This window comes from Octopus sinensis, linkage group LG29 (genome assembly GCF_006345805.1).
Source record: "Octopus sinensis linkage group LG29, ASM634580v1, whole genome shotgun sequence".
In the NCBI taxonomy this organism is placed as follows: domain Eukaryota; kingdom Metazoa; phylum Mollusca; class Cephalopoda; order Octopoda; family Octopodidae; genus Octopus; species Octopus sinensis.
Window position 1 is genome coordinate 9,927,045 of NC_043025.1, and position 26,263 is coordinate 9,953,307.

The 26,263-nt window shown below is 42.4% G+C and overlaps 1 protein-coding gene across 1 annotated transcript in view; it reads left to right on the top strand.

Annotated features, from left to right (window-relative positions):
- The window catches only part of LOC115226076 (pre-mRNA-processing-splicing factor 8), a 64,084-nt gene extending 47,004 nt beyond the window's left edge, over positions 1-17,080 (top strand). Inside the window, exons 30-39 of the mRNA XM_029797050.2 lie at positions 248-376; positions 1,323-1,436; positions 2,445-2,519; positions 4,620-4,718; positions 7,449-7,642; positions 9,679-10,060; positions 11,424-11,564; positions 12,726-12,865; positions 14,246-14,448; positions 16,705-17,080. Coding sequence (XP_029652910.1) covers positions 248-376; positions 1,323-1,436; positions 2,445-2,519; positions 4,620-4,718; positions 7,449-7,642; positions 9,679-10,060; positions 11,424-11,564; positions 12,726-12,865; positions 14,246-14,448; positions 16,705-16,859 — 1,632 coding nt within the window. The 3' untranslated portion in view covers positions 16,860-17,080. The remainder of the gene's footprint in view (positions 1-247; positions 377-1,322; positions 1,437-2,444; positions 2,520-4,619; positions 4,719-7,448; positions 7,643-9,678; positions 10,061-11,423; positions 11,565-12,725; positions 12,866-14,245; positions 14,449-16,704) is intronic.
- The last annotated feature ends 9,183 nt before the right edge of the window (positions 17,081-26,263 follow it).

Consider the following 26,263-nt stretch of genomic DNA (forward strand, 5'->3'; position numbering starts at 1 on the left):
GGCACAGAAAGTGTGCCTAAAGCCAGCTGGAGACGATGTTCTCCTGGGGCTAAAAGCTACGGTAACACCCACCCTTAGTGGTTAGCCATATTGAGATGGCAAATATACCTCACATTGTCGTGCAGTTACTGTTTACATCTCGTTCAGAGATTTATTATTAACATTAAAAAGTTTGACGTAATTTTTGGAAGAATAAGGGATCCGTTTTAAAAGTCTCTTGCATTTATCTAATGATTTCTATTTGCAGACGTTTGAAGGGAATTTAACAACGAAACCCATCAACGGAGCCATTTTCATTTTCAACCCTCGAACCGGTCAGTTGTTCTTGAAGATCATTCACACTTCAGTGTGGGCTGGTCAAAAACGTTTAGGCCAGGTGAGTTATCTCCCTTCATTTTACTTCTTGCTCAGGTGTGTGTGTGTGATGTTGCTTAGTAGTCACGTGTCTCATCCCTGATCGTGTTGCACTGTTACCAAAGGCATTCCAGCCGTGACCATCCCGTCTTATATACACACACATAATTACCCAGTCTGTTGAGTTTTATTTTTTTTTTTTTTAGGCGTAGGAGTAGTTAGTTTCATGTCCTACTTAAAAAAATGGAAAAAAAAATGTTGGCGCAGGCATGGTCGTGTGGTAAGAAGCTTGTTTCTCAACCACATGGTTCAGGGTTCAATCCCACTGCTGTGAAAACAACAGAAAGATGGATTTTTCCACTTATAACATGAGAAAAAGGGATCTTTTTGGTTTGAACGGCAGTTTTTTCTAGCAAAATTGTCACCCATAATTATGACCCTTGAATCGATCTATTGCATTTCAATCTGTTTTAGGGTTAGGGGTAGGGCAAGGGTATCTTTTTTTTCTTCACAAATGTAAAAAAACCCAATCTGTTTCTTAAACATTCATACGGCACAGAATGGTTTTTTTTTTTACCTCAATAGACGTCATTGATTGGTTGAAATTGCAGAAATTGAAGAAGAAAACCCAACAAATATCTTAGAAACCATAGAATTTTCTCAATAAAGCCAAGAGAAAAAGATGTTTTATAAACACATTCTACCAGTATACGAAGTTTAAAATTTTTTTAGTTACCTAGAAATTATGTTAAAAACTGCCGTTCAAACCGAAAAGATCCTGAAAAAGTTGCCAACAGATGTCTTATAAAAATATTTGCCCAATCTTTCTTCTGTTATTACGGTTATGCTGCATTTGAAATTTGTTTTCTTGACTGTCGAATACCAAACGCATTTGGCGCTTCCAAAGTTTGTTTATAAAATGTAGTTGCACTGGTCTAATGGGTTTGATGTTGGTGTTTTTACTACAGTTGGCCAAGTGGAAAACTGCAGAGGAAGTTGCGGCTTTGATTCGTTCCCTTCCTGTTGAGGAACAACCCAAACAGATTATTGTCACCCGTAAAGGAATGTTGGATCCTCTCGAGGTCAGTACTCTTTGCTCATTATCTTCTCCCATTCTTTTCTATTCTAGGCTTAAGGCCTGAAATTTTGGGGTAGGGTGCCAGTCGATTATATCGACCCCAGTGCGTAACTGGTACTTATTTAAGCCATATACTCTCTTATTAACCCATTGAGTACCTTGTTAACCTGTTATAATTCACTCTATTTTTGTTAACCCATTTTCCTTCTTAACTGAATTTATCTCATGTTATTTAACTATATTTTTTTGATAACCTACAGGCTCTTATTCAATAAGCACCTAGTTAACCCATATTTCCTCTTGCTAACCCAATATGTCACCTTGTTAATGTTAGCCCAGTATATTTCATGTTAATTCACTACATTTCAGATAACCTACGTATACTCTTGTTAACCTTCAGTCTCTTTTTCATCCAATGAACACCCAGTTAACCCGTATTTCCCCTTGCTAACCCAGTATGTCACCTTGTTAATATTAGCCCAGTATATTTCATGTTAATTCACTACATTTTAGATAACCTACATATACTCTTGTTAACCCTCAGTCTCTTATTCATCCAATGAACACCCAGTTAACCCATATTTCCCCTTGTTACCCCACTATGTCACCCTGTTAATGTTAGCCCAGTATATTTCATGTTAATTCACTACATTTTAGATAACCTACGTATACTCTTGTTAACCCTCAATCTCATATTCATCCAATGAACACCCAGTTAACCCATATTTTCCCTTGTTAACCCACTATGTTACCTTGTTAATGCTAGCCCAATATGTCTCATGTTTACTGTATATTTTTGATAATTCATCTAACAGTCTCAGTCTCTTATTCATCCAATGAACACCCAGTTAACCCATATTTCCCCTTGTTAATGCTAGTCCAATATGTCCCATGTTTACTGTATATTTTTGATAATTCATCAAACATTTTGTTATCCCATACTACTCTCTCATTAACCCATTTATAAACCCTGTTAACCTACAGCAATATCTTCTTGTTATCCCAATCACAGGTCCATTTACTTGATTTCCCTAACATTGTCATCAAAGGAAGTGAGCTACAGTTACCATTCCAAGCCTGTCTAAAGGTAAGTCGGACTTCATTCTTCTACATCACACGTGCATTCACTATTGGAAACGTACCCCTTTTTTCATAAACACACGCTGAGAGGCACGTGCATACACAAATGTATGCACACAGAAGCACACACACTGCATGGCCCCTTGAACAAGTGTCTTCTACTATAACCTTGGGCTGGCCAAAACCTTGAGTGGATTTGGTAGTGGGAAACTGAAAGAAGCCCGTCATATATATGTATGTATATATATATATATAATATATATATATATTTATATGTATGTATGTGTGTGTGTATGTTTGTGCGTCTGTGTTTGTCCCCCCAACATCGCTTGACAACCGATGCTGGTGTGTTAACGTCCCCGTAACTTAGCGGTTTGGCAAAAGAGACCTCTAGAATAAGTACTAGGCTTACAATGAATAAGTCCTGGGGGTCGATTTGCTCGACTAAAGGTGGTGCTCCAGCATGGCCACAGTCACATGACTGAAACAAGTAAAAGAGTATATATATATACATTGCACGTATATGTGCACCTTGAATAAGTGTCTTCTACTATAGCCTTGGGCTGGCCAAAACCTTGAGTGGACTTGGTAGAGGGAAACTGAAAGAAGCCCATTGCACGTATATGTGCACCTTGAACAAGTGTCTTCTACTATAGCCTTGGGCTGGCCAAAACATTGTGAGTGGATCTGGTAGAGGGAAACTGAAAGAAGCTTCTTAGGCATGGCTGTGTGGTAAGTAGCTTGCTTACCAACCACATGGTTCTGGGTTCAGTCCTCCTGTGTGGCACGTTGGGCAAGTGTCTGCTACTATAGCACTGGGCTGGCCAAAACCTTGTGAGTGGATTTGGTAGAGGGAAACTGAAAGAAGCCCATTGCACGTATATGTGCGTGTGTTTGTTTTTGTGTGTCTGTGTGCGTGTGTGGGTGTATGTATACATCATCATCATCATCATCGTTTTACGTCCGTTCTTCATGCTAGCATGGGTTGGACGGTTCGACCAGGGATCTGGGAAGCCAGGAGGCTGCACCAGGCTCCAGTCTGATCTGGCAATGTTTCTACGGCTGGATGCCCTTCCTAACGCCAACCACTCCGTGAGTGTAGTGGGTGCTTTTTATGTGCCACCGGCACAGGTGCCAGACGAGGCTGGCAATGGTCACGATCGGATGGTGCTATTTACATGCCACCGGCACGGAGGCCCGTCAGGGCGCCGCTCGCAACGGCCACATTCGGATGGTTCACTTATGTGCCACCAGTACTGGTATCACAGCTACAATTTCCATTGATGTTGATCGATTTCGATTTCCACTTGCCTCAACAGGTCTTCACAAGTAGAGTTTTGTGTCCCAAAACATATATATATGTACTGGCATGGCTGTGTGATAAGGAACTTGCTTCCCAACCACATGGTTCCAGGTTCAGTCCCACTGCTTGGCACCTTGGACAGGTGTCTTCTACTATAGCCTCAGGCCAACCAAAGCCTTGTGAGTGGATTTGGTAGATAGAAACTGAAAGAAGCCTGTCGTCATGCCAGCATGGAAGGCAGACATTAAACAATGATGATGATGATAATGATGTATATGTTTGTGTGTGTCTGTGTTTGTCCCCCCCCACCATCACTTGAGAACCAATGTTGGTGTGTTTATGTCCTCGAAACCTTGCATTTCGGCAAAAGAGACCGATAGAATAAGATATTTACATGTATGGATCAGAACAGTTTGCTTCAAATCTATTGGTGCTCTTGAGTTTCAAGTGTGATGAGGAAGTTGATCTTCCTCGACCCACCCTACAGTAATAACAATCAACTTTTGTCATTCAAATTCCAAAATTGCTGATGACTAGCATCACACTTGAAACTCAAGAGCACCAACGGATTTGAAACAAACTGTCCTGATCCAAATATATATTTGTGTGCATGTATGTGTGTGTGTATATATATATATATATATATATATATATATATGAGAGGGAGAGAGAGATTTCAATTACTTGCAAATGTCCATTTTTTAAAAATGTCTTTTTGTTACAGTGCTGTATCTATATGTATGTGTATATAAATGATGTGAATATATATTTATGTATATCTCTCTGTATTCATATATACTCCAGGTTGAGAAGTTTGGCGATCTGATCTTAAAGGCCACTGAACCTCAGATGGTGTTGTTTAACCTGTATGATGACTGGTTGAAGACTATTTCATCTTATACTGTAAGTAATACAATACATACTTATATATATGTGTGTGTGTGTGTATGTATGTATATACAGGGTGTGTAAGATATTTGAGGATGGATTTATGTTTCTAGAAAAAGATATGTAAAAACAAATAATAACTTTATCAAAAAATGCTATGAAGATAAAAATGAACCTTCTTTTCTATAATGTTATTCAATAAGACCACTTTCAGCTTCTGTAACTGCTTCTATATGAGATCTAAATCATCTACATCAGTGCTTTTCAAACTTTTTGCTGGAGCAGAACCCCAAGGAAACATTTCACTGGCTCGAGGAACCCCTGTGCAATAATTTAATAGTTTTATGCACACATATCTGCACAGGAGAATTAAAAATTACTGCCGATTTTAGCAGTTTTGTAACTTCTTGCGGAACCCCTGGACTGTACTGGCGGAACCGTGGTTGAAAACCACTGATATATCATCATCATCATCATCGTTTAGCGTCCGTTTTCCATGCTAGCATGGGTTGGACGGTTCAACTGGGGTCTGGGAAGCCAGAAGGCTGCATCAGGCCCAGTCTGATCTGGCAGTGTTTCTACAGCTGGATGCCCTTCCTAACGCCAACCACTCCGTGAGTGTAGTGGGTGCTTTTTGCGTGCCACCCGCACAGGTGCCAGACAGAGCTGGCAAACGGACACAAACGAATGGTGCTTTTTACATGCCACCGGCACGAGGCCAGTTGGGGCGGCGCTGGCAACGGTCACGAACGGATGGTTCTCTTACATGCCACCGGCACTGGTAACACATCTGCAATTATATATATATATATATATATATATATACCGTAGTAAACACATAAATGTGAAACAAGGTGGGGAAAAAGAGTACTCAAATATATATATATATATATCAGTGCTTTTCAAACTTTTTGCTGGAGCGGAACCCCAAGGAAACATTTCACTGGCTCGAGGAACCCCTGTGCAATAATTTAATAGTTTTATGCACACATATCTGCACAGGAGAATTAAAAATTACTGCCGATTTTAGCAGTTTTGTAACTTCTTGCGGAACCCTTGGACTGTACTGGTGGAACCCTAAGGTTCCGCGGAACCCTGGTTGAAAACCACTGGTCTACATGCTCGAACCAAGTGGTCCTGGTTCATTTTGGACATTACTCTGACTATGGCAGCTTTCAAAGAATCTTTGGTGTTATGGGCGTGTTCATTGACATCTCTCTCAACAACGCTGCACATGTAACAGTCCAATGGATTGAGATTTGGGGAATTAGGAGGCCAAATGTTAGGGGTTATTTTCAGCCATCCATTCCTCCTGTGTTACTTGAGCCTTGTGTGATGGTGCAGAGTCTTGCTGAAACACATGGCCTTCCTTTGTGTACACTGTCTATTCAGGGCTCAACAACTGATTCCAGGACCTATATATAGGTGGCTGAGTTAACTCTAAGGTCTTGTGGAAAGAAGTAAGGAGGACTCGAGATCATAGGTTTGTGGTTTCAATTCCTGGGCTGGATGTGTTATGTTCTTGAACAAAACACTTCATTTCACATTGCTCCAGTGGACTTAGGTGGCAAAAATGAATAATTCTGCTACGGACTAGCATCCTGTCCAGGTCGGGGATGTATACGCCATGGGAATATGCCCTCTGAGTCTACATCACTTGGGAAGGACCTTTACATTTTGTCTTTACAAATTACATTCCTGGCAGCTGGTATGTATTAATTACTATATTGATGTTGATAGATTACGATTTTGATTTTCACTTGCCTCAACAGGTCTTCACAAGTGGTGTTTGTGGGACACAAAACTCTACTTGTGAAGACCTGTTGAGGCAAGTGAAAATCAAAATTGTAACCTATCAACATCAATGGAATTTGTAGCTGTGATACCAGTGCTGGTGGAATGTAAGAGAACCATCCGAACGTGGCCGTGGCCAGCACCGCCCGACTGGCCTCCGTGTCGGTGGCACGTAAAAAGCACCATCCGACCGTGGCCGTTGCCAGCTTCTTCTGGTCCCCGTGCTGGTGGCACGTAAAAAGCTCCATCCGATTGTGGCCGTTTGCCAGCCTCGCCTGGCACGTAAAAAGCACCCACTACACTCATGGAGTGGTTGGCGTTAGGAAGGGCATCCAGCTGTAGAAACATTGCCAGATCAGACTGGAGCCTGGTGCAGCCTTCTGGCTTCCCAGACCCCACTTGAACTGTCCAACCCATGCCAGCATGGAAAGCGGACGTTAAATGATGATGATGATGATTAATTACTTGTCAGCACACCATATTTCACTATGCAGCCGTTATATGCCACATATAATTTATTATACTTTGCAGTATATTATAGTTGCTTAACCCTTAAGTGTTCGCATTATTCTGCCAAAATTAATGCTTTTTTATCCACATTACCTTGAACTAATCAGGTATTATCTTGTAGCTATGAGATTTTGATGAGGTAGTTGTTCATTTTTAAAACGATATTGTAGGGCTGGTGTGAGAGACCAGATCTAGCCAGTTTGAACATAAAACAGGCAGAATACTTTTGGCCAGATACGGCCGGTTTAAATGCTAAAGGGTTAATGAAATCTGATGTCCCTACAAGTAATTAAAATGTATACATGTGTGTAGTGCTGTTTGTATATGATGACCCCCTAAACACTTATATAGTCTTTTATGACTATGATGATGATTAGGGGCTTCCTTGACATTAACGATCCCGTCACTTCACTCATACTTTCTCTCTGTTTCCCTTTGCAGGCATTCTCTCGACTCATCCTGATATTGCGTGCCCTCCATGTGAACAATGACCGCACGAAAATTATCTTGAAACCTGACAAGACCACCATCACAGAACCTCATCACATCTGGCCAGCCCTTGGTGATGAAGAGTGGATCAAGATTGAAGTCCAGCTCAAGGATCTCATCTTAGCTGATTATGGCAAAAAGAACAAGTAATGTCTATACTCTCTTTTACTCTCTTTTACTTGTTTCAGTCACTTTGACTGTGGCCATGCTGGAGCACCGCCTTTAGTCGAGCAAATCGACCCCCAGGACTTATTCTTTGTAAGCCTAGTACTTATTATATCGGTCTCTTTTGCCGAACCTCTAAGTTACAGGGACGTAAACACACCAGCATCGGTTGTCACGCAATGTTGGGGGGGACAAACACACACATACATATATATACATATATATGACGGGCTTCTTTCAGTTTCCATCTACCAAATCCACTCACAAGGCTTTGGTCGGCCCAAGGCTATAGTAGAAGACACTTGCCCAAGGTGCCACGCAGTGGGACTGAACCCAGAACCATGTGGTTGGTAAGCAAGCTACCGGACCACACAGCCACCCCTGCGCTTATGTTTCTTGTTATAATTGTTATTGTTGTTTAGCTCCAGGTCAATCCTGATCCAACAGAGCTATGATCAGAGTTGTTCCAGCTGTGACCATCCTGTCTTTTATTCAGACATAGTGTATCTAGGACTACATTATTTAATGTGACCTTCCTTGTTTTTTATTCTCAGGTCAGTCCTTATTCAGCAGATCTATGATTAAAGATCTTCCAGCTATGACCAACCTGCCTTTTATTCAGTCATAGTGTACCTAGGACTACATTGTCTAATGTGTCCTTCATTATTTTTTAACCCTAGCTCAGTCTCAACCAAGCAGACTGATCAAAGGTGTTCCAGCTGTGACCATCCTGTCTTTTATTCAGGCACAGTGTATCTAGGACTATATTATTTAATGTTTGCTTCCTTAGTGATGGTGGTATTGTTTAGCCCTTGGTCAGTCTGTGATCAAAGGTGTTCCAGTTCTAAGAAATTTGTATCAACCTGTCTTATTTAGACATCATAATGTAATCTTAGATAGACGTCACTGTCCATCTAAGACTACATTAGCTAATGCATCCTTCCTCGTTGTAACTTAGCCCCATGTCAGTCCTGATTGAGCAGGGCTACGTTCAAAGATATTCCAGCTGTAACCATCCTGTCGTTTATTCAATCAATGTGTACATAGGACACCATTGACTAACAAGTCTTGTCTTTAGCCCTAGGTCGCTCCTAATCCAGTAGATCTATGACCAAAGATGTTCCAACTCAGCATCCTGTCTTTCATTCTGGCATGACATAGATGTTAATATTACAAATAATACCAAAAATGTATTTGAGTTCTCCATATGAGTTAATTATCTTATAATTAATAATCTCAGTTAACAGTAATAATTAGTTATAATTGTACAATAATCTCTCTATATATAAATGGCAAAATGTCTGTGTGTGTGTGTCCTTTATACAAATCCACAATTTTTCAGTTAGAGGGCTCGTACTTTCTATGGTCATTCAAAACCGTCCAAGGGTGGTCGTGCACATCTTTACATTTCCCCAGTCACCCCGTAAATCTCTCTATATATAAACGGCAAAATGTCTGTCTGTGTGTGTGTCCTTTATACAAATCCACAATTTTTCAGTTAGAGGGCTTGCACTTTCTATGGTCATTCAAAACCATCCAAGGGTGGTCATGCACATCTTTACATTTCTCCAGTCACCTCACAAATCTCACTATATAAATGGCAAAATGTCTGTCTGTGTGTGTGTCCTTTATACAAATCCACAATTTTTCAGTTAGAGGGCTTGCACTTTCTATGGTCATTCAAAACCATCCAAGGGTGGTCATGCACATCTTTACATTTCCCCAGTCACCCTGCAAAGCCATTAAAAAAATCAATAGAAGTGACTTTTTTGTGAATTTTCTATCCAAAACCCAATCAAAATGCCTGAAACTTGATACGCCAATTGAATGCCAGCTAGCTGTATGGGATTGGTCAGAGATTTGGACAGTACTCGCATGTATGTGCGCACGCACGCAGCTGTATATGCATGCACTAGCGCTATGACCCGGTGTTGCCGGATCATAGCGCTAGTGTTATATATTCTCCAAATATATTTCTCTTCTTATTCTTGTCCTCCTTTTCTGCATTGTTTTCCAGTGTCAATGTAGCATCCCTGACCCAGTCTGAAATTCGAGACATTATTCTCGGTATGGAGATCTCGGCGCCATCGGCCCAGCGCCAACAGATTGCCGAAATTGAAAAACAGACAAAGGAGCAGACTCAGCTGACCGCCACCACAACCCGCACTGTGAACAAACACGGTGACGAGATCATCACCTCGACGACGAGCAACTACGAAACAGCGACATTTGCCTCCAAGACGGAGTGGCGCGTTCGAGCGATCTCCGCAACGAACCTGCACCTGCGTACCAACCACATTTATGTGTCATCCGATGACATCAAAGAGACGGGCTATACATATATTCTGCCCAAGAACATCCTGAAGAAGTTCATCATCATCTCTGATTTGAGGGCCCAGGTAATATCAGCGAGGCTTTCTGTTATACTCTTTACTCTTTTACTCTTTTACTTGTTTCAGTCATTTGACTGCGGCCATGCTGGAGCACCGCCTTTAATCGAGCAACTCGACCCCGGGACTTATTCTTTGTAAGCCCAGTACTTATTCTATTGGTCTCTTTTGCCGAACCGCTAAGTTACGGGGACGCAAACACGCCAGCATCGGTTGTCAAGCGATGTTTGGGAGACAAACACAGACACACAAACATACACGCACACACACACACACACACACACACACACACACCCACACATATATATATATATATATATATATATATATATATATATATACACACACATATATACGACGGGCTTCTTTCAGTTTCCATCTACCAAATCCACTCACAAGGCATTGGTCGGCCCGAGGCTATAGTAGAAGACACTTGCCCAAGGTGCCACACAGTGGGACTGAAACCAGAACCATGTGGTTGGTAAGCAAGCTACTTACCACACAGCCACTCCTGCGCCTATACTCTTTTTCTCTCTTTTACTTTTTTACTTGTTTCAGTCAGAAGTGACTTTTTTGTGAATTTTCTTTCCAAAACCCAATAAAAATGCCCGAAATTTGACACACCAATTGAATGCCAGCTAGCTGTATGTGATTGGTCGGAGATTTGAACGGTACTCGCGTGTATGTGCGCACGCATGCAGCTGTATATGCATGCACTAGCACTATGACCCGGCGATGCCGGGTCATAGTGCTAGTTACAATAAAATAAAACTCGTAAACCCAGGGTCTCATAATATGGGTCCTCATAAAGTAAGGTATTACTGTAGATGTATATGTATTCAGCTTGTGTGTGTATATATACACATCATCATCATCATCGTTTAACGTCCGCTTTCCATGCTAGCATGGGTTGGACGGTTCAACTGGGGTCTGTGAAGCCAGAAGGCTTCATCAGGCCCAGTCAGATCTGGCAGTGTTTCTACGGCTGGATGCCCTTCCTAACGCCAACCACTCCGCGAGTGTAGTGGGTGCTTTTTACGTGCCACCTGCACAGGTGCCAGACGAGGCTGGCAAACGGCCACGATCGGATGGTGCTTTTTACGTGCCACCGGTACGGAGGCCAGACGAGGCTGGCAACGGCCACAATCGGATGGTGCATTTTACGTGCCACTGGCACGGTGGCCAGTCAGGGCGGCACTGGCAACGGCCACGTTCGGATATATGAGTATGTATGTATTCACCTTGTGTGTGTGTATATACCTGTTATAGACTGTGCATATGTGTGTATGTGTATGTTTTCCCATGTACCACCATTCCATCCACCTACCAATATTGATTCTAACCATTTTTCTCTCTCTCTTTTGATATCTAGATTGCTGGCTACCTGTACGGAGTCAGTCCTCCGGATAACCCCCAGGTAAAGGAGATCCGCTGTATAGTAATGCCACCCCAGTGGGGCACTCACCAAAGAGTCCATCTACCCAATATGTTACCAGAGCACGAGTATTTACAGGTAAGGACACTTGCTGTTGTTGATGTTACATGTGCAGGGATTTGGCCCCTTTTAATAATATAATGAAATTATTGTATACAGTGCTCAGGTGCACCACAACTGCTCAGGTACACCATAGTGTATCTAGGACTACATTATCGGATGTCCTTTCTTGTTTAGCTCCAGGTCAGTTCTGATCGTGCATCAGACCTGTGATCCAAAGTGTTCCAGCTGTGACCATCCCGTCTTATATTCAGGCATAGTGTATCTAGGACTACATTACCTGATGTGTCCATCTTTGTTGTTTAGCCCCAGGTAAGCCCTGATCCAACAGACCTATGATCAAAGGTGTTCCAGCTGTGACCATCCCGTCTTATTTTTGAAAGACAGCAGGATGTGATTTGAGAGCAACCTGATTGCTATTTCTAGCAGCTTTGAGTAAACATATACATATATATATATATAAAAATAAGGATAAGATCGATAATAAAAACCTTTCAAAGGTAATAATTATTTAAAATTATAATTTAGGGTACCTGAGAGATACCACCCCGCTGAAAATAGCCGCATTAAATGCTCATATAGCACTGCTATATGATCATCTAATGTGGCTTTAGAGTCAGGCTTTGACTGCTATTTTCAGCGTGGTGGTATCTCTCAGATACCCTAAATTATAATTTTATATATATATATGGAGGCGCAATGGCCTAGTGGTTAGGGCAGCGGACTCGCGGTTGTAGGATTGCGGTTTCGATTCCCAGACCGGGCGTTGTGTGTGTTTATTGAGCGAAAACACCTAAAAAGCTCCACGAGGCTCCGGCAGGGGGTGGTGGTGATCCCTGCTGTATGCTTTCACCGCTCTTTCTCCCACTCTTTCTTCTGTTGGCCTGCTCGCTTAGCCAGCGGGGTGGCGTCACTCGAAGGCTAAAACAATGCGAAGCGCATTGTGACCAGCGATGTGTAACAACATCTGATAGTCTGGTTGGTCACGGTGATCATGGTGATATATATATGATTTTGATTTTGATTTTTCCAGTTTCAGCTCATGAGCTGTGACCATGCTGGGGCACCGCCATTATATATATATATATATATATATATATAGGGAGAGAGAGAGAGAGAGAGTTCCTTTATTGATTCAGTGATGATGTTAATAAAGTAATGTTGTTTTGTCCTCGCCAGGAAATGGAAGCCCTAGGCTGGGTCCACACTCAACCTAATGAACTGCCGCAGCTTTCACCTCAAGACATCACCACCCATGCAAAGGTTATGGCAGACAACCCCACCTGGGACGGCGAGAAGACAGTCATCATCACCTGCAGGTAGGTTAAATAATGATGATATTCCTTTCTACAACAGGCACAAGGCCTGCAATTTTGTTGGGGGGTGGTAGTTGATTACATCTACTCCAGTACACAGCTGGTATTTATTTTCTTGACTCCAACGGAATTTGAACTCAGAACGCTATGATGGACTAAATACCTGCTAAGCATTTTGCCCAGCACGCTAACAATTCTGTCAGCTTGCCACCTTAACCCCTTACCTGGCAGAAACGAATATATACGTTTTGACCGAAATCGCTTTTTTCTATCTCTGGCGAGTTAACTCGTCAAAAGATAGACTCGCCAAAATCGACAGCAAACGAGTTCCTTCGTCTAAAAACGGGTTAACTCGTTTCTGCCCAAAGCGGTAATTTAAAATCAATATTATTGAATTAAAATTCATAATAAATAAGGTTTGAAATATACCTCGAAATCACCATTCAAAACATAGTAAAATAAAACAATTAAAAAATATGTCTGAAAAAATACATTTATTTTCAAAATTATTGTTGGGTAAGGGGTTAAATAATAATAATAATAATGATTCTTTCTACTATAGACACAAGGCCTGAAATTTTGGGGGAGGGGACTAGTCGACCACATCGAGCCCAGTGCATAACTGGTACTTAATTTATCGACCCTGAAAGGATAAAAGGCAAATTCGACCTCGGCGGAATTTGAACTCAGAACGTAGCGGCAGACAAAATACCTATTTCTTTACTGCCCACAAGGGGCTAAACACAGAGGGGACAAACAAGGACAGACACACAGATTAAGTCGATTACATCGATCCCAGTGCATAACTGGTACTTATTTAATCAACCCCGAAAGGATGAAAGGCAAAGTCGACCTCAGCAGAATTTGAACTCAGAACGCAGCAGCAGACGAAATACCGCAAAGCATTCTGCCTGGCGTGCTAACGTTTCTGCCACCTGGAAGCAGGTGAGGTTTGGCAACAGGAAGGGCACCATCCAGCCATTAAAAAGCCCCATAGAATTCCATCTGTCCCATGCGAGCATGGGAACAGTGGGCATTAAAATGATGATGATGATGATGATGTATTTATTATAATGTCGACTTTGACCCGAGGTCGACTTTGCTTTTCATCCTTTCGGGTCGATAAATAAAGTACCAGTTTCGCACTGGGGTCGATGTAATCGACTTTATCCCTTTGTCTGTCCTTGTTTGTCCCCTTGTGGGCAATAAAGAAATATATAATTCATTCCCCCCCCCCCCCCACGACCACGACCACCAATCTAGCCACTGCCCCTACCATTCTGCTCCTTAAAGGCACAACTCCTGCCCCACCAGTCTTCACTCTTCTCCCACCACCACCACCACCACCACTGACCATTTACCATTGTCTTCTTCTTCTTACAGTTTCACGCCAGGTTCCTGTTCACTCACTGCCTACAAACTGACCCCTAGCGGTTACGAGTGGGGTCGACAGAACACCGACACGGGTAACAACCCCAAGGGTTACCTACCGTCCCACTACGAGAAGGTACAGATGTTACTCTCCGACCGATTCCTTGGATTCTTCATGGTTCCGGCACAGAGTTCCTGGAATTATAACTTTATGGGTGAGTTGTTTACTCTTTTACTTGTTTCAGTCATTTGACTGCGGCCATGCTGGAGCACCGCCTTTAATCGAGCAACTCGACCCCGGGACTTATTCTTTTGTAAGCCCAGTACTTATTTTATCGGTCTCTTTTGCCGAACCGCTAAGTAACGGTGACGTAAACACACCAGCATCGGTTGTCAAGCAATTCTAGGGGGACAAACACACACACATACATATATATTAATATACATATATACGACAGGCTTCTTTCAGTTTCCGTCTACCAAATCTACTCACAAGGCTTTGGTCGGCCCGAGGCTATAGTAGAAGACACTTGCCCAAGGTGCCACGCAGTGGGACTGAACCCGGAACCATGTGGTTGGTGAACAAGCTACTTACCACACAGCCACTCCTGCGCCTGTTTGTTGTTATTTGTTGCAGTTGTATTAGTTGTTGTTGTAGTTTTTGTCTAGCTCAGTGGTTGTTGTGCATTGATTCAGCCAATTGGTTTGCAAACAGAGCTGGCACCATGGGCAAGTATGTCTTCTACTGTATCCCCAGGCTGACCGAAGCCATGTAAGTGGATTTGGTGGGCGGAAGCTGGAAAAAGCTTATCATATGCTCTGAGGAAGCTGTAAGGTGCTCCTGTCATGCAGGCTCCTTTGGATAGTGGTGTGAGCTGAAGGAGATTTGGCTGCTATTTCTAGCCGATGGAGTGATTGTATGGAGGTTGCTTCCAAACACACAACAGGATTGTGGTAGTAGAACTGTGCCAGAATTATGGCGGTGGTAGCTGAAGCCGGTGCCGCCTTGACTGGCTTCCACAAAATGCACCAATCCGACCGTGGCCGATGCCAGCCTCACCTGGCACCAGTGCAGGTGGCACGTAAAAAGCACCCACTACACTCACGGAGTGGTTGGCGTTAGGAAGGGCATCCAGCTGTAGAAACTTTGCCAGATAAGACCGGAGCCTGGTGCAGCCTTCTGGCTTCCCAGATCCCCGGTCGAACCGTCCAACCCATGCTAGCATGGAGAACGGACGTTAAACGATGATGATGATGATGATGTAATGATGAAGCTTTGACAGTGATGTTGACGAGGGACATTGATGGTGCTAACAAGGATGTTCTTGGCAACGGCAATGATGATGCTCTCAACAGCACTTCCGTTCTTCAAGATGTTCCTTCACAAATTTCTCGCTCTGCCTCTCTCTACAAAAAAAACGACGACGCCGTGGTGATCTCATTCTCGCTCACAGCATCATAAGCAGAAAGTGTAACCTATCAAAAGAGCTATTCTTCACTCCTGCTCCAGAATGTCGGCTGCGGGGTCACTCTGAAAAGCTCTATCTGCGACGATTTCATCTCAATCGAAGGAGAGGGGCTTTCTCCGTCCGGGTTGCTGATCCGTGGAATAAGCTGCCAGACGAGATGGTGAAGATGCCGACGACCGCTCGGTTCAAAGTCTCCCTTGACCACAAATGGCCTGAACTCCTTGCATGAACACCACCCTCTACATAACTCCCATGTCCCCCTACATGGCCTTGCTTTTTGCTTTTTGAGCCAGACGCCGCCGTGGTGATCTCATTCTTGCTCACAACATCATAGGCAGAAAGTGTAACCTCTCGAAAGAGCTGTTCTTCACTCCTGCTCCAGAGCGTCAGCTGCGGGGTCACTCCGAAAAGCTCTATCTGCGACGATTTCATCTCAATCGAAGGAGAGGGGCTTTCTCCGTCCGGGTTGCGGATCCGTAGAATAAGCTGCCAGACGAGATGGTGAAGAGGCCGACGACCGCTCGGTTCAAAGTCTCCCTTGACCAGAAATGGCCTGAACTCTTTGCATGAACACCACCCTGTACATAACTCCATGTCCCCCTACATGGCCTTGCTTTTTGCTTTTTAAGCCAGACGACGCCGTGGTGATCTCATTCTCGCTCACAACATCATAAGCGGAAAGTGTAACCTCTCGAAAGAGCTGTTCTTCACTCCTGCCCCAGAGCGTCGGCTGCGGGGTCACTCCGAAAAGCTCTATCTGCGACGATTTCATCTCAATCGAAGGAGAGGGGCATTCTCCATCCAGGTTGTGGATTCGTGGCATAAGATGCCGACGACCGCTCAGTTCAAAGTCTCTCTTGACCAGAAATGGCCTGAACTCTTTGCATGAACACCACCCTGTACATAACTCCATGTCCCCCTACATGGCCTTGCTTTTTGAGCCAAAAAAATTAACGTAACTAACTTAACTTAACTCTCAATTTCTCTCCCTATTTTCTTCAGGTGTCCGACACGACCCCAACATGAAGTATGACCTACAGCTTGCCAACCCCAAAGAGTTCTACCACGAAGTACATCGACCATCGCATTTCTTGAATTTCTCTGCCTTGGAAGACGCCGAGAACGTGGGTGCCGACAGAGAAGACCTGTACACATAACAGAAACCCTTTTTTTCTCTTTTTTTTTTTTTTGTGGTTTCCATGTGTGTCTGTCACTTATTTCTCCTCCTCCTCCTCCTACTTCTTCTCTTGCCTAACTTTTCTTTCTTCCTCTTGGGCCTGAGCAAGGGTACATCCCCAACAAATTTATATATATATATATAATATATATATATATATATATATATACATATATACATATGTATGTATATCAAAGTAGGATGTATGTAGATGGAAATATAATGTATATGTGTGTGTGTGTGTATATATACATGCATATATATATATATATATATATATATATTATATATATATATATATATGCATACATATATATGCATACATATATATGCATATATATATATATATATATATACACATACATATATATATATATACACATATATATATATATATATATATACACACACACACACATATATATATATATACATATATATATATATATATATGTTCAATTTTCTTCTGTCTGAAGTAATTTCCTTACAGATTTGTTTGAAAATTTTTTTCCAAATCTGTTCTGTTGCCATGGTAACTGTGTTGTCATTGCTCTGTTACTGGTTGCTACGTGGCCTCTCGTCATAGTAACCCTAACCATCCCATCATCTTTTGTGGCCTGTCGGCATGGCAACCCAAGCGCGTTCTTTTCCATTAAACCATTTTCACAGTAACAGCAACCGGTGTGTCTCCTGTTGTCATGGTAACGGTGTTCTGTTACTCTCAGACTTCTAGCCTAAGTCCCTCGGGTCTGCTAATCATATCATTTTCGCCATTTGTCATGAGCAGGGCTTCTCAACCACTTTTTTTTATCTATGGGCCCCTTTGATTACTATCTTATTCAGGTGGACCCTGATAGCTATTCCATTCTTAAAAACTAGTTTTCTGGAAACTTCTTTCAAAATTCCTATTTTGCTTTCCACACCTCAACATGTGTAGGTTGAACTATGTAAGATGTGGTTCTCAACCATTTCTTATCTATGGACCCCTTTGGTTACTATCTTATTCAGGTGGACCCCGGGTGCCATTCCATGCTTAAAAACTAGTTTACTTGTGTGTGTTGGACCCTGTCAAACTATTTGAGAAAGAAACTCAGCTGTTTCTTGCAATACATCTAAAGCAAAATGTTTTCAAGAGCCCTTAAAATGCTATTGCACGAACCCCCAAAAATCTTATATTGGCCCCCCCCAGTTGAGAACCACTAGTCGTGAGGGTCAGGTTTTTGTGTTCTGGCTGTTTTGTATCATAGTGGCTGGACACATGTTTTGTTATCTTGCAGACTGACTCACCTGCTGCAGGGCTAACCACACTGGCCCCTGCATCTTGTTGGGGCAGAAGAAGACACACCCAACCGCACACTCAGACATAAATGTGCGCATATAGCCATCCATGCTCACACATACTCTGGCTTTCTAAATTCTGTAGGGATTCGTTTCCAACCATCACAGCAGATTACTTCTAACCCCTCAGTTTCCTCAGGCTGCCTACATTGGCCAGTCCCTCCGCTTGGGCTACTGTGTTCCAGGGTTCACTTCCCTTCTATCATTGCTGACAAGGAGAGGCTACAAGCAATGGTCTTTATTTTATGAAACAAGTGTCGCTCACAAGGGAGCCATCCAATTACTGGACTATGTCAGAATCACTAACACCCAGTTCCCTATTTCCTAGGGGCTATCCACAGTTGCCTTTAATATTATATCACCTATCTCTTAGGGCCCTGCACTCTGGTTCCATATTGAAAACTTGCCTCTTACATTAGTGATGGTCTTTGTTTAATGAAATAAAAGGGTCATTCACAAAGGGATCCCCCCCTCCCATGCCATTAATGGGCTATGTTGGGATCATTAACACCCAGTTCGCTATTTCACACTGGCCTTTAATATTATAGGGTCACACCACACATGCAATGTAACCATAGCACCTATCTCTTAGGCCCTACATTCTGGTTCCTAGAATCTGGGGTCACATATTGAAAACCTGCCTCTCAAGTTATTGATAGTGGTGAGTGGGGGTCAGGATACAAGCAGCAGTCTTTGTTTTATGTAATGAGAGGGCCACTCACAGGGGTACCCCTAGCAACACTGGGTTCATATCATGGAGGGTCCAGATGTGACATGGAGGTGGAGATAGGGATCATGTGGCTCCTGTGGCCAGTTGGGGGTCATGTGGATGTAGAGTAGTGCAGACCAGCACGTGGACAATTTGAAAGGTTTGGTGATGGTAGCACTCAATAGGGGACAGTTTAATTAGCAGTATTAATTAGTTCTGTAACAATTATCAATCGTATGGAATAAGGAGGAGAAGAATAGTGGTGTGTTTGTGGCGGGGAAGAAAGGGTTGAGAAATTGATGGGGGAGGTGGATGTGACAGCAGTTGTGGCGGGGAAGGGCAGGGATAAAGGGGTAGGGTGGTGGGAAATGGGGGGGGCTGTTAATTTACATAATGAATTAACAATTTCATTTTAATTAATTTCACATATGCATATGAATTTCAAGGTTGATTTTTTTTTTTATCCTTCTCTTGAAAAAAAGGGTATTTTTTAATAATTTTTTTTTTTTCACTTTTCTCTTTGATTTCTCTCTCTTCTCTCTCATTATGTATTATCCCACCCTGGGGCAGACGCTGCTACCCCAAGGGGAAGTTCAGATGTTCAATAGTGAGATGAGAAGCTGTACAGTAACTTTTTCCATTTTTTTTTTTTTTTTATCAAATAAAATTATCCCTAAACAGGACCCTGAATTGTTTTCTTTTGTTATTTATTATTATTTTATTTTATTGCAATGACCCCAAACTGGACAGGTCAAAGGATAGAGACCAGACTAATACGGATCACCTCGTCCATTAGATAAAAATGGGTTTGCTTAGGGGCCAAGATCCCTACCTAGAAAAAAGCTGAAGAGCATTGATTCCAAAACTAATACGACATGTGTATATGTCTGTCTTCCACCACCTGACATCTGGCAAAAAAGACCAACAGAAGACATATTTGGTACGTAAATCTGTGGTATTGAGCAGAATATTTGCTGTAGACCATCTTTTATACCAAGACAAAACAATGGACATGATAACACTTCCAATCAGTTAACCCTTTAGCAATTAAACCGGCCATATCCGGCCAAAAGTATTCTGCCTGTTCTGTGTTAAACTAGCCATATCTGGTCTCACACCAACCCTACAATATCTTTTAAAAAATTAACAGCTACCTCATCAAAATCTCATAGCTACAAGATAATGCATGATTAGTTCAAAACAATGTGGATAAAAAAGCATTCATTTTGGCAGAATAATGCGAACACTAAAGGGTTAAGATCAGAAGCCATGAGAGCCACTGCCTGGTACTGAATCGGTATGGATCCCTGAATAAAGGTTGTTTAAGGATGTTGAACGAACCACCTATGTTTCCAAAGGTGAATTATCCAAACCTCTAAGAATTCCTTTCATTACACGGCTATGATGCTCCCCCACTACTTCTGCTCGTGATCAGAGATGCACATATTGTCAGCCACCAAGGGACATGGTCAACTGGTTATGGTCAAACAACTGACAAGCAAATCTGTGGTATTGAGCAGAATATTTGCTGTAGCCCATCTTTTATACCAAGACAAAACAATGTACATGATAACACTTCCAATCAGTTAAGATCAGAAGCCATGAGAGCCACTGCCTGGTACTGCATCAGGGCATGGATCCCTGAATAAAGGTTGTTTAAGGATGTTGAACGAACCACCTATGTTTCCAAAGGTGAATTGTCCAAACCTCTGAGAATCCCTCTCAACACACGGCTATGATGCTCCCCCACTACTTCTGCTCGTGATCAGAGATGCACATATCATCAGCCACCAAGGAACATGGTCAACTGGTTAAGGTCAAACAATTGACAAGCAAATCTGTGGTATTGAGCAGAATATTTACTGTAGCCCATCTTTTATACCAAGACAAAACAATGTACATGATAACACTTCCAATCAGTTAAGATCAGCAGCCATGAGAGCCACAACCTGGGACTGCATCAGGGCATTTATTATTATTATTATCATCATCATTATTATTATTATTATTATTGTTATTGTTATTAATATTTTGGTGGTGGTACTGATACCACCTTGATGATGATAGTTGTGATGATAATGATCGTGGTTGGGGTGGTAAGGATTATGATGAGGATGAGGAGGCTGCTGCTGCCGACAATGTTAACGATGACGATGGTGATCTTGGTAGCAGTGCTGTTCAAGACGACAACATTGACAACGACGATGATGATGACTGATGGTGGTGATGATGATGACAATCATAATGATGGTGATGCTGCTGCTGATGATGATGATGGCGAAGTTGATTATTTGTTGATGATGATGATAATGGCGATGTTGATGATTATGTTGATGATGATGATGCCGGTGATGGTGATGGTGATGATGGTGGTGATGGTGACGATGATATGATGACAACGACGACAATGATGATCACGATGATGATGGCCAGCTATAAATGTCCGTCCAAGATGTGTAACAGGAGATTACGCCTGATTTATGAAGATTTCCTCTGTAACTAGACACTGCAGATATACACATACACACACACACACGCACACACCACACACACTCACTCACACACATATATGTATAGGTGTAGGCGTAGGTGTGGCCATGTGGTAAGACGCTTGTTTCCCAACCACATGGTTCTATGTTCAGTCCCACCGCATGGCACCTTGGGCAAGTAAGTGTCTTCTATTATAAGCCTCGGGCCGACTGAAACCTTGTGAGTGGATTTGGTAGACGGAAACTGAAAGAAGCCCATCGTATATATGTATATATATATATATGTGTGTGTGTGTATGTGTTTGTCCCCCCTAGCATTGCTTGACAACCGATGCTGGTGTGTTTACGTTCTCGTCACTTAGCGGTTCAGCAAAAGAGACCGATAGAATAAGTACTAGGCTTACAAAGAATAAGTCCCGGGGTCGATTTACTCGACTAAAGGCGGTGCTCCAGCATGGCCGCAGTCAAATGACTGAAACAAGTAAAAGAGTATAGAGTATATATATATATATATATCTACATATATATATATATATATAACATAAATGCGCTCTTTTGAAGCTTAGCTCATGGGCCCAGTTTCCTGGTTTTTATGGCGTGTGTCTTCCCCAGCTGGATGGGACGCCAGTCCATCGCAGCGTTACTCATTTTTGCCAGCTGAGTGGACTGGAGCAACGTGAAATGTAGTGTTTTGCTCAAGAACACAACGCGTCGCCCGGTCCAGGAATTGAAACCACAATCTTACGATCATGATGCTGACACCCTAACCACTAAGCCACGCACCTCCACAAATATATATATAAATAGTAAATAGAATTTATATACTCTTTACTCTTTTTACTAGTTTCAGTCATTTGACTGCGGCCATGCTGGAGCACCGCCTTTAGTTGAGCAAATCGACCCCGGGACTTATTCTTTGTAAGCCCAGTACTTATTCTATCGGTCTCTTTTGCTGAACCGCAAAGTGACGGGGACATAAACACACCAGCATCGGTTGTCAAGCAATGCTAGGGGGACAAACACAGACACACAAACACACACATATATATATATATATACATATATACGACAGGCTTCTTTCAGTTTCCATTTACCAAATCCACTCACAAGGCTTTGGTCGGCCCGGGGCTATTGCAGAAGACACTTGCCCAAGGTGCCACGCAGTGGGACTGAACCCGGAACCATGTAGTTGGTAAGCAAGCTACTTACCACACAGCCACTCCTGCACCTATATACATAGAATTCACTAAAAAACGATAAATGTCGCCCTTTACAAACCTAGCCAGGCTCATTGGCCCGGTTTCTGTGACGTATGTGTTCCTCCCAGCAGGACAGGACGCCAGTACATCGCAGCGTTACTCAAGAAACAGGAAGAGAGAGTGAGAGAAAGTTCTGACGAAAGAGTATAACAGGGGTCACCACCACCCCCTGCCAGAGCCTCGTGGAACCCGCAATCTTCCGACCGCGAGTCTGCTGTCCTAACCACTGGGCCATTGCGCCTCCACTCGTTGCAAAGCAAAGATATCGTAAATTGACGTAACTTTTCGCCCTCTGCTTTTCTATTTAGTGAATTACGCCAGTGGGAATATAATTTTTGATTTACCTTTGTATACACACACACACACACACACACACACACACAGAAATGGCCTGAACTCTTTGCATGAACACCACCCTGTACATAACTCCATGTCCCCCTACATGGCCTTGCTTTTTGCTTTTTGAGCCAAAAAATTAATTTAACTTAACACACACACACGGGAGTGATTTGAGGGAGGATTTGGCTACTGTTTCCACCAGGTCTAGCTACCATGTAGACGTCGCCCTCGCTGGCTCATACATATACTCATACATACGACCATAGGCAATGTTTCGTTTGCCCGACCATAGGATGCGATTCGAGGGAGATTTGGCGGATCTTTTCGGTTTGACCGGCAGTTTTTAACATAATTTCCATGTAACTAAACACTTTTAAACTTCGTATTCTGGTAGAATGTGTTTATAAAACATCTTTTTCTCTTGGCTTTATTGAGAAAATTCTATAGTTTGTAAGATATTTATTGGTTTTTTTTTCTTCAATTTCTGCAATTTCAACCAATCACTGATGTCTATTGAGGTAAAAAAAACATTCTGTGCCTTATGAATATGTCCCCCGTTCAAGAAACGGATTGGGTTTATTTACATTTGTGAAGAAAAAAAGATACCCTTCCCCTAACCCTAACCCTAACCCTAAAACAGATTGAAATGCAATAGATCGATACTAGGGTCATAATTATGGGTGACAATTTCATATGACACCGCTAGAAAAAACTGCCGTTCAAACCGAAAAGATCTGATTTGGCTGCTATTTCTAGCAATCCACATGACCACGTTGTGGTGTTTGTGATGGTGGTGTTGGCGGTGATTGTGGTGGTGGTGTTGGTGGTGGTGGAATTGGTCGGTAAAGCTTGGAGGAAGTCATTACCCATGTGTGTCTCTCTCTATATTTAGAGGCAGCGGAGGAAATCTCTGACCGGAAGCGGAGGTAGTTGGGAAGGGTCAAAGGTCAGCACCTAATGAACTGATATCATTTCATAGAAAGGAAAGCAAACGAATATGATACCTGCGTGATCACACACACGCACGCACAACACACACACATACACACACACACATGTACACACACACATACACACGCGCGCGCACACATACATACACACACACGCACACACACGCACACACATACACACACACACACATACACGCACATACACACACACGCACGCACACACACATACACACACACAACACACACACCACGCACACACACATACACACATACACGCACATACACACACGCACATACACACACACGCACATACACACACACGCACCCGATACACACACACACACACGCACACACATACACACACACTCACACGCACATACACACACACACACGCACACACATACACACACACTCACACGCACATACACACACACACACACGCACATACACACACACACACGCACACACATACACACACACTCACACGCACATACACACACACACACGCACGCACACACACACACACACACACACACGCACACACATACACACACACTCACACGCACATACACACACACACACGCACACACATACACACACGCACATACGCACACACACGCACACACACGCACATACACACACACGCACACACGCACACGCACACATACAGCAAAAGGGGCCGACAGAACGAGTGCCAAGGATTACAAAGAATAATTTCTGAGTTGATTTCTTTCACTCAAAAAAAAATTAAAACTTTAAGGCGGTGCTCCAGCATAGCCGCAGTCAAATGACTGAAACGCATAAAAAATAAAAAACACAGGATCTTTTCGGTTTGACCGGCAGTTTTTTCTAGCGATGTCATATGAAATTGTCACCCATAATTATGACCCTAGTATCGATCTATTGCATTTCAATCTGTTTTAGGGTTACGGTTAGAGGTGGGGGGAAGGGTATCTTTTTTTTCTTCACAAATGTAAATAAACCCAATCTGTTTCTTAAACAAGGGATATATTCATACGACACAGAATGTTTTTTTACCTCAATAGACGTCATTGATTGGTTGAAATTGCAGAAATCTTTATATATAAAAGTGAAGTTGTGTGTCTGTCTCCTACGATTTAGATTCCTAACTACTCCCACATTTTGCGGTGCAGTTTAACCAAAACCGGGTATCTTATAGTCCTGATTCATATCGAGCCCTTCTGGGTATTAGCGCGCGTCTACGATGAGTCTACGATTTAAAAAAAATTTACCATCATTTTTTTCCATTTTAATGCATTTTTTCGCTATTATATAAGGGAAGTAATTCTCTAAAAATGTCTACGATGAGTCAACGATTTAAAAAAAAATTTACCATTGGTTTTCCATTTTTAATGCATTTTTTTGCTATTTTTTTGCTATAACTCTAAAAATGCTTATATAGTTATTTCCCTTACAAACCCGAGCAACGCCGGGCGATACTGCCAGTTGAAGATAAAAAAACCTAAATATCTAACAAACTATAGAATTTTCTCAATAAAGCCAAAAGAAAAAGATGTTTTATTTTGACACTTTCTACCAGTATACGAAGTTTAAAAGTGTTTAGTTAACTAGAAATTATTTTAAGTTGAGGTTGTAGTTGGTGGTGGTGGTCGTGGCAGAGTTGTCCGTAGAAGTCGTTGACTATGAAGCTGTCGTCTGGGTCCTTCCAAAACACGTGCACCTGTGTTGCTCCTCCCCTTCTTTCCCTCCCTCGTGAAGCTATGGGGAAGGGGAGGGGAGGGAAATCAACGTCGTGAGCGTTGCCAAGGAGACCACCGTTCTTCTCGACGACGACTTCATGGCTTTGAAGTCGCCATTGCTCAAAGCAGAAAATGGCTAGGAAAGCCCAAGACGAATTTAGAAAATGGGGAAACACGCCACACAAAGGCAGGTTTCCCGTGCAAAGAATTTGCACAACCGAATGTATTTATTAGTTGTTGCACAATAGACGTCAGTGATTGGTTGAAATTGCAGAAATTGAAGAAAAAAACCCAACAAATATCTTACAAACTCTAGAATTTTCTCAATAAAGCCAAGAGAAAAAGATGTTTTATTTTGACACATTCTACCAGAATACGAAGTTTAAAAGTGTTTAGTTACATGGAAATTATTTTAAAAAACTGCCGTCCAAACCGAAAAGATCCAAGACACGTCCAACCACCCTCCCCAACCACCCCACACACACGCACGCACACACACATACACATACATATACACACACACATACACACACATACATATACATACACACACATACACATACACACACATACATATAC